This window comes from Jaculus jaculus, chromosome 11, assembly GCF_020740685.1.
Source record: "Jaculus jaculus isolate mJacJac1 chromosome 11, mJacJac1.mat.Y.cur, whole genome shotgun sequence".
NCBI classification, from domain to species: Eukaryota; Metazoa; Chordata; class Mammalia; order Rodentia; family Dipodidae; genus Jaculus; species Jaculus jaculus.
Window position 1 is genome coordinate 64,126,122 of NC_059112.1, and position 14,480 is coordinate 64,140,601.

The window sequence follows — 14,480 nt, forward strand, 5'->3', positions numbered from 1 at the left end:
CGGTTTGTGGGCTTTAAAACCTGTGTGTACGCATTTCTACGTCAAAGGCCCGGCATCCCAGAGCGTCCAGAGAGCTGGGCGCGGGCGGTGGAAGCTTCGAGGCGTCTAGGGAGGAGGCAAATAAATAAAAAGCCAAGCGCCGAAACGGGTCGTTCCGTTTCACATCCTCTCTCACATCCCGTGCCTGGCGTCTCAGGAACACAGTGACCCTCCATCTGTCTGCGGGTAGGTGGAGCCCGCCCCACGCAGCGCGCTCGCTCTCTCCTCAACAGCCTTCTAAAGCCCGGCCCTTCCTAGCCCCAGCGGGCTCCAGAGGACACGCCCCCTTGCGGGAGCGCGCCGCCGCGCGGGCGCACGTACTCCAGGCCCCATCGGCGCGAACCGACGCACGCGCACGCGCGCGGGGAGGGGGCGGGGCCGCTTCCCCAGCACCCAGTGAGCGGCCGGCCCCCTCACCCCACTCCCCCAGACGCCTAGGCTCCGCCCCCGCGACGGGTCCGTCGGGAGGAGGAGACCGGAAGCCACTTAAGGCAGAGCCTGAGGTGACAGGCGGACGAGCTTGGACACGGGGCGCTGCGGTTGCTCTCCCCGCTTCTCCTCAGCGGAATGGCCCGTGCGCGACTGGCCGTGTCGGCCGCCTGCGACTCCTAGACGTCGGCGCCCTCCTGCCCACCGGCGCAGACGCCGCTCTGGGTGTCCGTTTCTCTTTCCTTTGGCCGGCAGCCTGAGGTAAAGCGCCCCGGGGGTGGTCGCGCAGCGGTGGAGGGACCCGCGCGCGGTAGGCGGGCGCTGGCCTCGCGGGCCCGACCCCCCCGCCGGGAGAGCGCCGAGCGTTGGGGCTGCGTTTCTGTCACCCGCTCGGATTCCCCGGTACTGGGCGGCATTGGGTTACACTTCTCAGTCCCTCGGGGTCTGGCAGGTGTAGGAAGGAGACCGTCGGCTGCGCGCGGGCCGGGCGGGCCGCTGCGGGAGTCCCTGGGCCCCGCGTCCCGGGCTGCAGCCCAGAAGTTTGCAGGCTGCTTTTACGGCAACTTGGAGGGCGCGCGAGTCCTTGCTGGCGGGCTGCGCTCGGGGGAGGCGCCCTCCGGCCGAGCAGGGAGGGACGCCAGCTGTCCCCCGAGCACGGCGCCCGTGAGTGGGACGGACTGACGCGGGAAGGTCGGGTCGAGAGCGGCCGGGTCCCTACCGTGGGCTAGGCGAGGCTGGAGACGCTGGCCGACAATCCCCGGGGTCTGCGGGGCCTGGGCACGGCCGGCCGTCGGGAGTTGGCGCGACCGGTGGTCGTGGCGGCGCTAAGTCCCGCGGTCGCCGTCGCTCGGACCCGCACTGTGCGCCCTGGAGTCGCGCGGCGGGCGACGACCCTTCGGAGGGCGGTTTCCATGGAAGGTGTGATCAGCAGGGAGTGCCAGGCAAGCCGGGCGTCACGAGGGAAGGGTGGCGCGGATGTGTCGCCCGTTGCGGGGCAGCCGGCCGGGGGAAGTGTCCTTCCAATCTTTTTCTGTTGTGCAAGTAATTGAGGAACTAGTGGCTTCCGCACTCGACTTCTTCCCTCGTCCCAGTCTTGTTTCTATCCGAGTTTGATGAAGGTCAGTAATAGGAAAAGTTTCGTGTGTGTGTGTACACGTACAAATAAAATTGATTTAGTGTTTTGTCTTGATTGGGTGTAATAGGAGTGGTTAATGTGTGTGCGTGGGGGAAGGCACAGGCCGGTTTGGTGTAGTGGAGAGGGAATACCACAATCTGTGCCAATTGAACCTTGAGGCAAGAGCACCGAATGATGAATAATAACGCCTGCCTTGGCTGCTTTCCAGTTATTTATGTCTCATGTCAGATCCTCCTTCACGAACCTTTCTCTGACAATGCCAGCTCATACTGAATTCTTTTTTTCCCACCCCTTTTGTATTTACACTAACACTTTGTTCCTTTGTTCTATGCTTGGTATTTTATTTCTTATTTTTGGTTGTTATGCACATTTTATACATAGACTTGTAAATCTCTCCAACAAGCTCTTTAATACTGATTTGAGTAGTACTCACTTTTATCATTGTTTTTGACCCTCAGCCCAGAAAAAACATATAATGTGTCTTTTTTTTCAATAATTAAGCTAACAAGATATTTATGGAGCATCCACAGGGTGCATTGTGTTAGGTGCTGTACTAGACAATCTCCAGTGCATACTTAATTAATCATGGGTGCCTGCATCAGAGATTATTTTCAGTCTTTTGGTCAAGAGAAAAGAGGATTAGTTGCTCATTATTATCCTTTAGCACCTGGCACAATTGGGTAATACTTTAAAATTTCACTTTTTTTAAAAAAAAGGTTTGATTCTTGCAAGAACACTTTTGTTTCAGTACATTCAGATTCTGAAATTTGTTGTGTATTTGATTTTTTTGTAACATGCTATCTGCTTTTAAACATGTATATATTGTCTTTTCTGAAGATAAGGAGTGGGAAGCTTTTTCTGTACTATGCTGTTGTGTTTGGTTTCTGAAGTACAGTGTACACTGATTGTTGATAATGCTAAAATTCATGATATTCCTTCAAGAGTATTTGAAAAAGTAAAACTTAATATTCTTGGGGAACATGCCTGAACTCTGTTAATATGAAAATGCTTATTATGCTGTCTTTCTCCTGTATAACAATTCAAGAGCTCCTGTTTTCTCTATCTTCCTCACATCCCCCAATTCCTTTTTTTTTTTTTTTTTTTTAATTGTGAACTTGGGGCTAGAGAGATGGTTTAGTGGTTAAGTTATTTGCCTGCAAAGCCAAAGGACCCTGGTTTGATTCTCCAGGACCCAGTCAGCCAGATACACACAAGGGGGCGCATGTGTCTGGAGTTTGTTTGCAATGATTGAAGGACCTACCTAGTATGCCCAATGTGTCTCTCTTTGTCTCTTTCTCTCTCTCAAATAAATAAATAATTAAAAAAAGAAGGGCTGGGTGTGGTGGCCCATGCCTTTAGTCCCAGCACTTAGGAGGCAGTTAGGAGGATCTCTGAGTTGGAGACCAGAGCAGGCAGCCTGGGCTAGAGCAAGACCCTACCTCCAAAAAAAAAAAAAAAAAAACCACATTGTGAACTTGACTGTGTGAACATATTCCATATTGGTCATATTCCTCTCTGGTTATACTGTCTGTTTATTTGTAAGATAATATGAGAGAGAAAGATGCAGTTAGAGAAAGAATGGGTGCACCAGGGCCTGTAGCCACTGCATCTGGCTTTATGTGGGTAGGAAACTATGGTCCTTAGGTTTTTTTCTCTCTCCCTATTCCCATTCCCCTATGGGCTGACCTCACTAGAGTTAGTAGTCACTGTAGAGTCATGAATGCACCAGTCATTCTCTGTCAAGTGTGCAGAGATTGCCTCAGGATATGCCTTTCCACCCTGTGGCCCTTCAAACCTTTCCCTGCTCCATCTATCTTCCTCAGTGTTTCCTGAGCCTTGAAGGTCATGTTACAAGTCTCTTTTAGTGTTCAGCTCTCAGCAGCCTCTTATTTTTTGTTTTGATGAGTTTTGAGTCTCCTCAGTGTCTTCTGCTGTCTCACTGGATGAGGTTCTAATTAGCAGTTAGAGCAGCACTCATTTAATTCTTTACTTTTTGTAATACTTTCTGGGCCCTGGCAGATGTTACAGAAATGACTCTTCTCATGCTAGGCAGTCAGTTTTCTTTTCTTGTCATTCTGGGTCTAAGGTCTCCCTGGTATTCACTACTTACTGCTGTAAAAGCAGATTCTTTAACCAAGATTGAAAGCAGTATGGAGTAAAAGGGACAAGCATATACACTTAGAAGATATTTTGAGGGCATAACCAACCTCTCTCCTTTTGCCAAAGAACAGTGAGAACATCCCTCTCCAGGCTAGGATCTTCCAAGCCATTATGCTTCTAACTTGGTTCTCTGTACCAGGTATGATTTCCCTCCCACTAAGCAGGCCTCATGTCCAATCAGAGAGCAGGTGATTACTCTCATAGCCTGTGTACCACTGTTGCATAGGTGTGTACATCTTGCGTGGCTGGTAGATTTTATAGCCTGCAGGATAGGATCCTTTGCTTTCTGTCCTAGCAGATTGCATAAGACTATGAAAACTAGTAGCCAACTGGGAGCTGGCTTCCTTCTCAGTTGCAGCATGATCACTAACTGTCCTGTGATCGGTGCCTGTGGTGGGTAACCAAGTGCTTTGACACTGTTTGCATTGTTTTAGGAGACTCATGGGCCTCCTTGACCTGTAACAGCTCACTGTGGATGGTAGGTACTCAGTTCTGGCTCTGGGATTTATCAGCAACATCCTGTGGTTTAGGGGTTAAGTTTTTTTCATGCCCTACTGGGTACTTCTGTTCAAACTATTTCTCCCTATTTTTTAGGAGTTATATCCTTTAATTAGCAAACCATGAGGAAAGTTTGTATGTTACTGATTCATGCCATAGTTTTGTGTATTTCCCCCTTCCCACCCTTACCATAGCCCATCCCCCTGAAACTGTTCCATTTGTATTCTGTTCCTCCACTTGTGTGTCAAGTATCCCCTTCTTTCTTCCTCCCTGCTTCCCTTCCTGTCCTCATTCTAGTTCCTTGCCAATACTACTGATGCTTACTACATTAAACAAATAAAGCTGCTATTCCATGTTAGGAACCATATATGAAAGAGAACATCTGTTTGTTTTTCTGTGCCTGCCACACTCCAGTTCTTTTACTATTTAACTTTTAAGTTTATTCTTCATGTAGTGAAGTTCTGTTCCCCCCCACCAAAGAAAAACTTAGTTTTTGCAAATCATGAGACAACTGTGAGGAGAAGCACAAGGCTAGGTGGAGTTGTGGTTTCCTTGCTTTAGTCATTTTTGCTTCCCATTTCACCTTTGCAGTAAAAATTCACACCCAGGAGAATTACAGTCTGCTCTGTGTCGAGTTCACAAATACATGACAACGGTCTATTAAAAGATATCTACTCATTTACTATTATCTCTGTAGGTTTTGGAATATCTTTGGCGCTTCCATTTCTCGATAAAAATGAAAATTGACCTGTAAAGGCTACTTAGTGCAAGTAGTGGTTTCCAGGCTTTAACCATAGGCCAATACAAAATGTTAATGAATCATTGGGATTCAGTTAAATGCTCTTTGTTGTTGTTGTTGTTTGGGCTTTTTGTAAATGTTTCTCTTTATTCCTTTCTTGGTAGGACTTTGAGGAGCAAATTGGAGCTAATTCACATGATGGAAATGGAAACCACTGATCCTGAGCCAGACTGTGTGGTACAACCTCCCTCTTCTCATGACTTTCCATGCCAAATGAGACTTTCTGAGAAGATCACTCCATTGAAAACTTGTTTTAAGAAGAAGCAGGATCAGAAGAGATTGGGAACTGGAACCCTGAGATCTTTGAGGCCCATATTAAACACTTTGCTAGAATCTGGGTCACTTGATGGAGTTTTTAGAGCTAGAGACCAGAGTAGAGAAGAGAGCAGCTTACATGAACCTATGGTGAAAAAACCCCTGGAAATCAATCCATCCTGTCCACCAACAGAAAACAGTATGTCTGTCCTGATCCCTGATGGAACAAATGTTGAAGACCAGTTATCAGAAGCCCATCCTTCCACTGAGGTTCCAGAACAAGTGGTTCCCATCCAGGATCACAGTTTTCCACCAGAAACCATCAGTGGGACAGTGGCACATTCTACACCAGGGCACTTCCAAACTGACCTTTTACATCCTGTTTCAAGTGATGTTCCTACTAGTCCTGACTGCATAGACAAAATTATAGATTTCATTCCAGGGGCTTTCCAAGACAGTAATTTTACCATCCAGTACATTTTGGACACCAGTGATAAGCTGAGTACTGAGCTCTTCCAGGACAAAAGTGAAGAGGCTTCCCTAGACCTTGTGTTTGAGCTGGTAAACCAGCTACAGTACCATACTCACCAAGAGAATGGAATTGAAATTTGCATGGACTTCCTGCAAGGCAGTTGTATTTATGGAAGGGATTGTTTGAAACATCACACCATCTTGCCCTATCATTGGCAGATTAAAAAGATGACTACTCAGAAGTGGCAGAGTGTATCTAATGATTCTCAGGAGCACTTGGAAAGATTTTATTGTAATCCTGAAAATGATAGAATGAAAATGAAGTATGGGTATGTATTATAACAACTTGAAAACATAAATGCTCAAGAGAGAAAAATAGAGCTGCTACAAGTTTAGTATGTGGTGATGTTTTACATTTAGTATTACTGTTAAGTTAATGGTAGTTTCTTTTAGTAATTCTTTGTTCTCTTAAGGCTTTATGATATCCTGATTTTTCATGGTTTTTTGAATGTAGGCTGTTTAACCTAACACTGAAGGTTTCGGTGATTTGAAAAATTAAGATGTCATTCTGGTCTGTGTGCATGTGACTTAGAAGTTGCATGTACATTGAATGTTGCATATTAAAATGCTATGTTGTCTTTTTTTTTTGTTTATTTGTTTGCTTTTTTTTTTCAAATTCACAGTAATCCTCCTATCTCTGCCTCCTGCTGCCACATTAAAGGCATATGATACCATGTCTGCCTCACAAAATGCTGTTTTAATAGAGCCTTTGAAAGAAAATGTGTGAACTATAACAAAATGAATATCTAATTTTAATGTTTTGTGTTTTGAGTAGCTGCTATCCTTTTTTTGTGCTGGGTATTTTTATTTATTTATTTATTTATTAGAGAGAGGAAAAGAGGCAGATAGAAAAAGAGAATGAGCATGCCAGGGCCTTAGCTGTTGCAAATGAACTCCAGCCACATATGCCACCTTGTGCATCTGACCATATGGGTGCTGGAGAATCAAACCTAGGTCCTTAGGGTCTGCAGGCAAGCACCTTAATCACTGAAGCATCCCTCTAGCCCCATGAGTGGGTGATCTAAAGCAGCATATATTTCTTTTCTTAAACTTCTGGAGGTCATCCTTTGGCTCATGGCTCTTCCCTCCATCTACAAAGCCAGTATCTTGTAGTTATTTTAATATTTTATTTATTTATTTGAGAGAGAAAGACAGAGACAGAGATAGAGAGATAGTGAGTGGGTGCACCAGGGTCACTACAAGCAAACTTGAGACTCATGTGCCACCTTGTGCGTCTGGCTTTATGTGGGTAAGGGGGAACTGAACCCAGGTTCTTAGGCTTTGCAGGCAAGTACCTTAACTGCTGAGCCATGCCTCCAGCCCCTCTTTTTTGGGGGGAGGCTTTTTTGAGGTAGTCTCTCTTTCTAGCTCAGGCTGATCTGGAATTCACTCTGTAATCTCAGGGTGGCCTTGAATTCACAGTGATCCAACTACCTCTGCCTTACGAGTACTGGGATTAAAGGTTTGCGCCACCATGCCCAGCTCCCTTAAAAAAAAAAATTTTTTTTTTTAAGGGGAAATAGTATTTGGAGATATTTGTGGCCCTCTTTACTTCAAATACTGTAAATACAGACATGAATGCTTCAGGAGTTCCTTCCATACTTTTGAATCATACAAAAATATAGCATGTCACTTTTATTTACTTATTTTATTTTTTTTTTATTTATTTTTGAGATAGAGTTTTGCTGTATCCCAAGCTGACCTGGAATACACTATGTGGTCTCAGGGTAGCCTCGAACTCACAGTCATCCTCCTACCTCTGCCTTCCAAGTGCTAGGATTAAAGGCATGTGCCACTACACCCGGCTATATCACTTTTAATAGTTTCCTTAAGGGTTTTTACTGAGCAGCTCTAGATAAATGCATTATTCCATCTTTAGAGTATTTTTCCCCCCTAAATTCTGGAAGCCAGGCATGGTGGCACACACCTTTAATCCCAATACTCAGGAGGCCAGGTAGGTGATTTTGAGGCCACTCTTGAGACTCCCTAGTAAATTCCAGGTCTGCCTGGGCTAGAGCCAGACCCTGCCTAAAAAAAAAAAAACAATTTCTGGAAGTCTTCATAATGAGTAAATGGAGGATTTATGGCAATGCATATGTTTATCACTTATATAAAAAACAACTATCGTTGAGTTTTGGTATGCAAGATACAAACATCATAATTCAGTGCTGTAGTATGGTTATGTCAACCAGGAGTGTCAAGTGGTAGGAACCAACATTCCTACATCTACTCGTTAATTAAACCTAAAAATGAAGAAAATAATAGTTGTGTAAAAACTGCTACTGCAAAATGGCTGCATAGTAAGCGTTAATCTTTGTATTTCTCAGTTGTTTCTACTATAGCATAGTATGTGGTAGGGTGGAGGTTGGAAGCAGCTCTTGGAATTCTTGCCTAGTATGTACAAGGTTTGATTCCCCAGCACCATTAAAAAAATTTTTTTTCACCAAGTGTTCCAACCCAGAAGTGTAGGAAAAAAATTTTCTAGAGAGTCATCTTTGTTCCTAGATAAGCTAATTTATACTACCCAAGTATCAGAACAGTTATGAAATAGTAGTAGTAAACCATTTTCAAGTTACCTAATTTTACTAGTCCTGATGCCATTTTTTTGTATTCTGATATGATACCAGAGCATTATTGACATTTCAGAATTCTGATTTGTTAAAGTTTTTTTTTTTTTTTGAGGTAGAGTCTCACTCTAGCCCAGGTTGACCTAGAATTCACTCTGTATTGTTAGGGTGGCCTCACACTCATGGAGATTCTCCTACCTCTGCCTCCCGAGTGCTGGGATTAAAGGCGTGCGCCACCAAGCCTGGCTTGTTAAAGTTTTATTACATATTGTGTGTGCACTGTACATGGATGCATGTGGCTATACATGTATGTGCGTATGTGAAGGTATATCAGAATTGGGTGTCTTCCTCATTTGCTGTCCGCATTATTCTTTTTTATTTTATTTTATTTTTTTTTGGTTTTTCAAGGTAGGGTCTCACTCTAGCCCAGGCTGACCTGGAATTCACTATGGAGTCCCAGGGTGGCCTCTAACTTACGGCAATCCTCCTACCGCCCCCTCCAAGTGCTGGGATTAAAGGCGTGTGCCACCATACTCTTGAGACAGGGTCTCACACTGAATCTAGAGCTCACTGAAATGGTTAGATACCCCAGGGATCTTTCTATCTCTATCTCCCCAGTGCTGAGATTACAGGCACATTCCACCACCTTGTGCTTTACATGGATGCTGAGGATCTGAACTCATGACCTCATGCTTGTATATGCACATGGAGCCCTCTCCTCAGTCACATGATTTTTTTTAACAACTCTTACTCCCCTTTAGTATTAGTATTGGGTAAGTGGTTTTCTTTTAATACTTCAGTTTTTCACTTGTGTAGTGCCTAGGTCCATGTGTCTCTTTTCACAACTTATAATAAAACTAAAACTTCCATCTTGTATTTCAAAAGGGAACTGTGAATGAATACAGAATACCCCTTACTGTAAAAGTAAAGTTCTATCAAGAATATATTTTTCCTAGCTGGGCATAGTGGCACATGCCTTTAATAACAGCACTCAGGATGCAGAGATGATAGGATCACTGTGAGTTCAGGCCAGCATAGAATAGACTGAGACTTCGAAAAATACAAATGATAACAAGGCTGGAGAAGAGAGCTCATCAGTTAAGCTTAAGGACCTGCGTTCAATTTTCCAGTACCCACATAAAGCCAGGTGCACCAAGCAGTGCATGCAACTGGAGCTTGTCTGTAGTGGCTAGAAGCCCTAGTGTGCTCACTCCCTCTCTCCTTTGAAATAAATATTAGAAAAAGCAAAAGACACATATATTTATATATATTAGTTTTCTTGACTATAAGTATATTGTCTTGGCAATATAATGTATTAAAGGTTCTTTCTTTGCTTGGGTTGCAAAAATTTATAATACAGCTAAGTCCTTTTTATATTTTTATAGCATCATTGAAAGACAAAAGTGTTTTCTATTTAAATCTTAAAGTTTTGGCCAAAAATCTGTTGCCCCTGAACTAGAAATTCTGATTGTTATGTGAAGGATATATATTTTTTTAAGTTTATATATTCTCAAAGCCACTTGAATCCTTCTATCTCCAGATTGTAGAACACTTCAGAGCAGTGGCCTCCCACTTCACTCTGAAGCAGATTTTCAGTCCATTAACTACTTGAGCATCTTGGTACATTAAGTTTCTGTTTGAATTGGTCAGGAAGAAACTAGCAGGATAAGTTTCAAACACGTTACATTCTGTTACCATGAGCAAGGCGAGACAACAGTTGGTCCCAGAAGGTTCAGGAATTCTTAGGTCAGCAACATATTGGCTGTTGATCTTTGGTAAGATTATTTTTCTAAAGAGTAGACAGATTCAGACACATAAACATGCATTGGTTGATCAGTTATGAGATTTGTAGTGTGTACTTGATTTCAAAGTTGGTTTATAAGCCAATGGGTTTATTTTGTTTGTTTTTTGAGGTAGGGTCTTACCTCAGGCTGTCCTGGGCTCTCAGTGATCCTCCTATCTAAGCCTTCAGGGTACTGGAAAAGTTTGAGTTTGAGTTGCTGCTACTACATTGTCAGTGGGCCTGCTCTGATAAAATAGCAAAAAGTATGAACAGTTAATTACTAATAAAGTGAACTAACTTCTCAGCGAACTACAGGAAGAAATATAAGTGTCAAAAATTAGGCTTTTGGGAAATTGACCTGTGGTCATTGCAACCTGGTTTTCCTTGTATTCCAAGGCGATGTTGTGTGTCCTAGCAACAAGATGCAGATAACCGCATGTTGAGCCTTGCTGAGAGATTCACAAACAAGCTGGAGCAGCTCAGGTTCACATGGTTACCACATTATTTGGCTGAAGCTATTAATCTCTGTGGTCAGGCCTGTAAAGCTGGTCTATCTACAGATTGCATATAACCAGGAAATTGTGTATTCAGCTGTGTATATGTCTGAGTTGAACTCAGTAGTCTTTGGATTCAAGAATGAATGAATGAATGAGGGTGGAGAAATGGATCAGTGGTTAAGGCTTTGCCTACCTAGCCAAAGGACGTTGGTTTGATTCCCCAGGACCCATGTAAGCCAGATGCACAAGGTGCCGTGTGTGTCTGGAGTTCATCTGCAGTGGCTGGAAGGGCCTGGTGTGCCCATTTTCTCTCTCTCAAATAAATTAAAAAATTATTGAAAGAAAAAGAATGAATGGCATTTGTTTATTCTGCTTGTTTACAGTGGTGTAACTTGATAAATCATTATATACTATATCAGAATTTTGTGGAACTTGGGCATAGTTTATAATTCAAGATCTCTATAGAGACAGAAGTTTGTAGTATTAACTGTGCAGATAAATGTGCATTTTTCTTTGCACATGTGAGGATTTAGCACATAAATTAATCTGAATTTGATGAATAGTGTTCATTTTGTTTTTAGGAATAAAATTGGAAGGAAAATTGAAGAATATAAGTTCATAGTCCTCCCAGGTTTTTAGTTAAGTTGATACCTACATACTTAAAACACGTTTATTTAAATTCTATTTATTTATTTTGGAGAGAAAGAGGCAAAGAGAGAGGGGGAGATGGAGGGAGGGAGAATGAATGAATAAGTGGCAAGGGCCTCTAGTCACTGCAAACAAATTCCAAATGCATGTACCACCATGTGCATCTGACTTATGTGGGTTTTGGGGAATTGAACCTGGGTCTTTGGCTTTGCAGGCAAGTACCTTAACCACTATGCAATCTTTCCATCCCTTAAAACAAATTTAAAAAATGATTTCAATAATACCCATTTGATTCATTATATTGAAACTATGATATGTTTGCCTTCTCTATTTTTGCATATATATATTTATCCAATACCATCTGGAAACTAAGTGTATGAACTCCTCAGGTTTGATGCTTGGACTTCCTTTGTACATGTCATGGTCCTTAAAGAATTTCTAGAATCAAAAGCATACAAATGGGAAAATATTTTATTTTATTGATAATATTTATTTGCAAGTAGAGGGATAGAGAGGAAATATGAATGCACACCAGGCTACTTGCTACAGCAAACAAATTCCAGATGCCTGTGACACTTTGTGTATCTGGGTACTGGGGAATCAAACCTGGGCCAGCAGGCTTTGCAAGCAAATGCCTTTAACTGATGAGCCATTTCTCTAGCCCATACTGACCTGGAACTCACACTATAGCCTAGGATGGCTTCAAACTCATGGCAATCCTCTTACCTCAGTCTCCCCAGTGCTGGGATTAAAGACAGGGGCCATCACAATCATCTTGAATGTTTTATTTTGATTAAGAAAACACAGTCTCAGGCTGGAGAGATGGCTTAGCAATTAAGGCACTTGCTGGTGAAGTCTTGAGGACCCAGGTTCGATTCTCCAGTACCCATGTAAGCCAGATGCACCTGGTAGTGCATGTGTCTGGAGTTCAGTTGCAGTGGCTTGAGGCCCTGGAGCACCCATTCTCTCTTTCTTTCTCCAGTAAGCAAGTAAGTAGAATATTAAAAAAAGAAAGAAAGAAAACACAATCTCTTAGCAGTTTTGGCATTCATTTTAGTGGATGATGTTGGATGGCAAAACTAAGCAGCTGTCCACAATGCATGACCCATATACCTCAACAAGGAGGGGCCAATCGGGAGGGGGTAGGTCACGCGGATGAGCCTAATAATGGTACCAAATTGCCTGTACTTGCAGAATAGAAAACTAATAAAAAAAAAAATCTAAGCAGTTGTAATAGAATCTTGCTAACTGGAATACTATTGATAATTGAAATTGTGGAGATTGGTTTCCCATTGTATTCATTTTAAAGCATATCAGAATAGATATTGTTGTTTATTTGCTTTTCTTTCTCTAGGTAGGGTCTTACTTACCCAGGTCTTACCTACCTGCCCAGGCTGACCTGGAACTCACTCTGTATTTCCAGATTGACCAAGAACTCACAGTGATCCTCCCACCTCAGCCTTCCAAGTGCTGGGACTAAACCGGTGCACCACCACTCCTGGTTCTGGAGTAGTTTTTTAGTTATTGTCACCATCAAGAAGAAAGGTCCCCACGAACTACACTTTGGGGACTACTTGCTAATGAAACTATGACCAATAAATATACCTAATTGTCAATTTTTATTTTATTTATTTTTTATTTTGTTTTCAAGGTAGGATCTCACTGTAGCCCAAGCCGACCTGGAATTCAGAGTGGCCTTGAACTCAGGGTGATTCTCCTACCTCTGCCTTCCAAGTGCTGGAATTAAAGGCATCTGCTATCATGTCTAGTTATTTTAATTATTTTTTAACTTACTTGTAAGTAGAGATAGATTTAAGAGAAAGATATGTGGGTGTTGGGGAATTGAACCTGGGTCATCAGACTTTGCAAGCAAGTGCCTTTAAGTGCTGAGCCATTTCTCTAGCCCTCTTAATTGTCTTTGTTTTGCAAGGTAGGGTCTTACTTTAGCCCAGGCTGACCTGGAATTCACTGTGCGGTCTCAGGGTGGCTTCAAACTCATGGCAATCCTCCTACCTCTGTCTCCCAAGTAGTGGGATTAAAGGTGTATGTCACCATGCCTGGCCTAATTATTAGTTTTAAAGGTTTGGGTAAATTTATGGTTGGTTTTCTCATATTACAGTGGTGCCTTTTGTTTTTGGTTTATTGAGATAGGGTTTTGTGGGGTAGGCCAGGCTGGCCAAGAATTATGGCAGTCTTCCTGCCCCAGGTGGTAGGTAAGCCATCATTCCTAGCTCAGTTTTCATTTGGGCTTAAATGTTATTTAATAGTCGAATGGGGCCTGGAGAAATGGCTTAGCATTTAAGGCACTTGTATGTAAAGACAAAGGACCCAGGTGTGATTCCCTAGTACCCACATAAACCAGATGCACAAAGTGGCACATGCATCTGGAGGCCCTAGCATGCACATTTTGTATCTCCTCATTCTCTCCCTCTCCCTCTCTCAAATAAATAAATAAAAATAGTATAAGGGATTTTACTTGCTTAAGGCTAAAGCCTTGAATGTTGTCATGTTATTAATCGTTGCAAGATTTTGATTGCTAATGGTTGTTAGTAGTCTTTTTATTACTTTTTAATATTTTTATTTGCAAGTGGGTGGGGAAGCAAATATTCTTCTGAGCAAAAACAAAGAAACAAACAAAACATTCCAGACACATGTACCACATTGTACATCTGGCTTTATGTGGGTACTGGGGAACTGAACCCATGGGTACTAGGGAATTTCACCAGAGTCAGTAGACTTTACAAGCAAAAGTACCTTTAAGCCATCTACCTGGCTCCAAAGTGTTTTTGTTAAAATATATATTTGATAACTTCTATACTTTCAGACAACAAACCATGGTATTTCCCTCCCCTCCCCTTTTCCCTTCATAACTCTGCTCTCTGTCATATCCCCTCCCTCTCTCTATCAGTCTCTCTTTTAATATTATGGCATCATCTTTATCTCCTATTGTGAGGGTTCTGTATGGGTATTGCTAGGCATTGTAAGATCTTGGATGTCAGTGCCAAATTCTGTCAGGACATTTGTATGTACGGAGTGGTACCCTTCCTTTGGCTTTGACATTCTTTCTGCTACCTCTTCAGCAATGGACCCTGAGCCTTGGAGGGTATGATATGTTTCAGTGCTGGACACTCCTCCATCC

General features: G+C 42.8%; 1 protein-coding gene across 2 annotated transcripts in view; it reads left to right on the forward strand.

Annotated features, from left to right (window-relative positions):
• The first annotated feature begins 536 nt into the window (after positions 1-536).
• LOC101593666 (TCDD inducible poly(ADP-ribose) polymerase) overlaps positions 537-14,480 on the forward strand; it is a 68,428-nt gene continuing 54,484 nt past the window's right edge. The window contains exons 1-2 of one of the 2 annotated variants that reach the window (XM_004652402.2): positions 537-729; positions 5,165-6,115. In XM_004652402.2, coding sequence (XP_004652459.1) covers positions 5,196-6,115 — 920 coding nt within the window. In that variant the 5' untranslated portion in view covers positions 537-729; positions 5,165-5,195. Of the gene's footprint in view, positions 730-1,460; positions 1,587-5,164; positions 6,116-14,480 lie in introns of those variants that run through there. The other variant, XM_045130300.1, reaches the window with a different exon arrangement.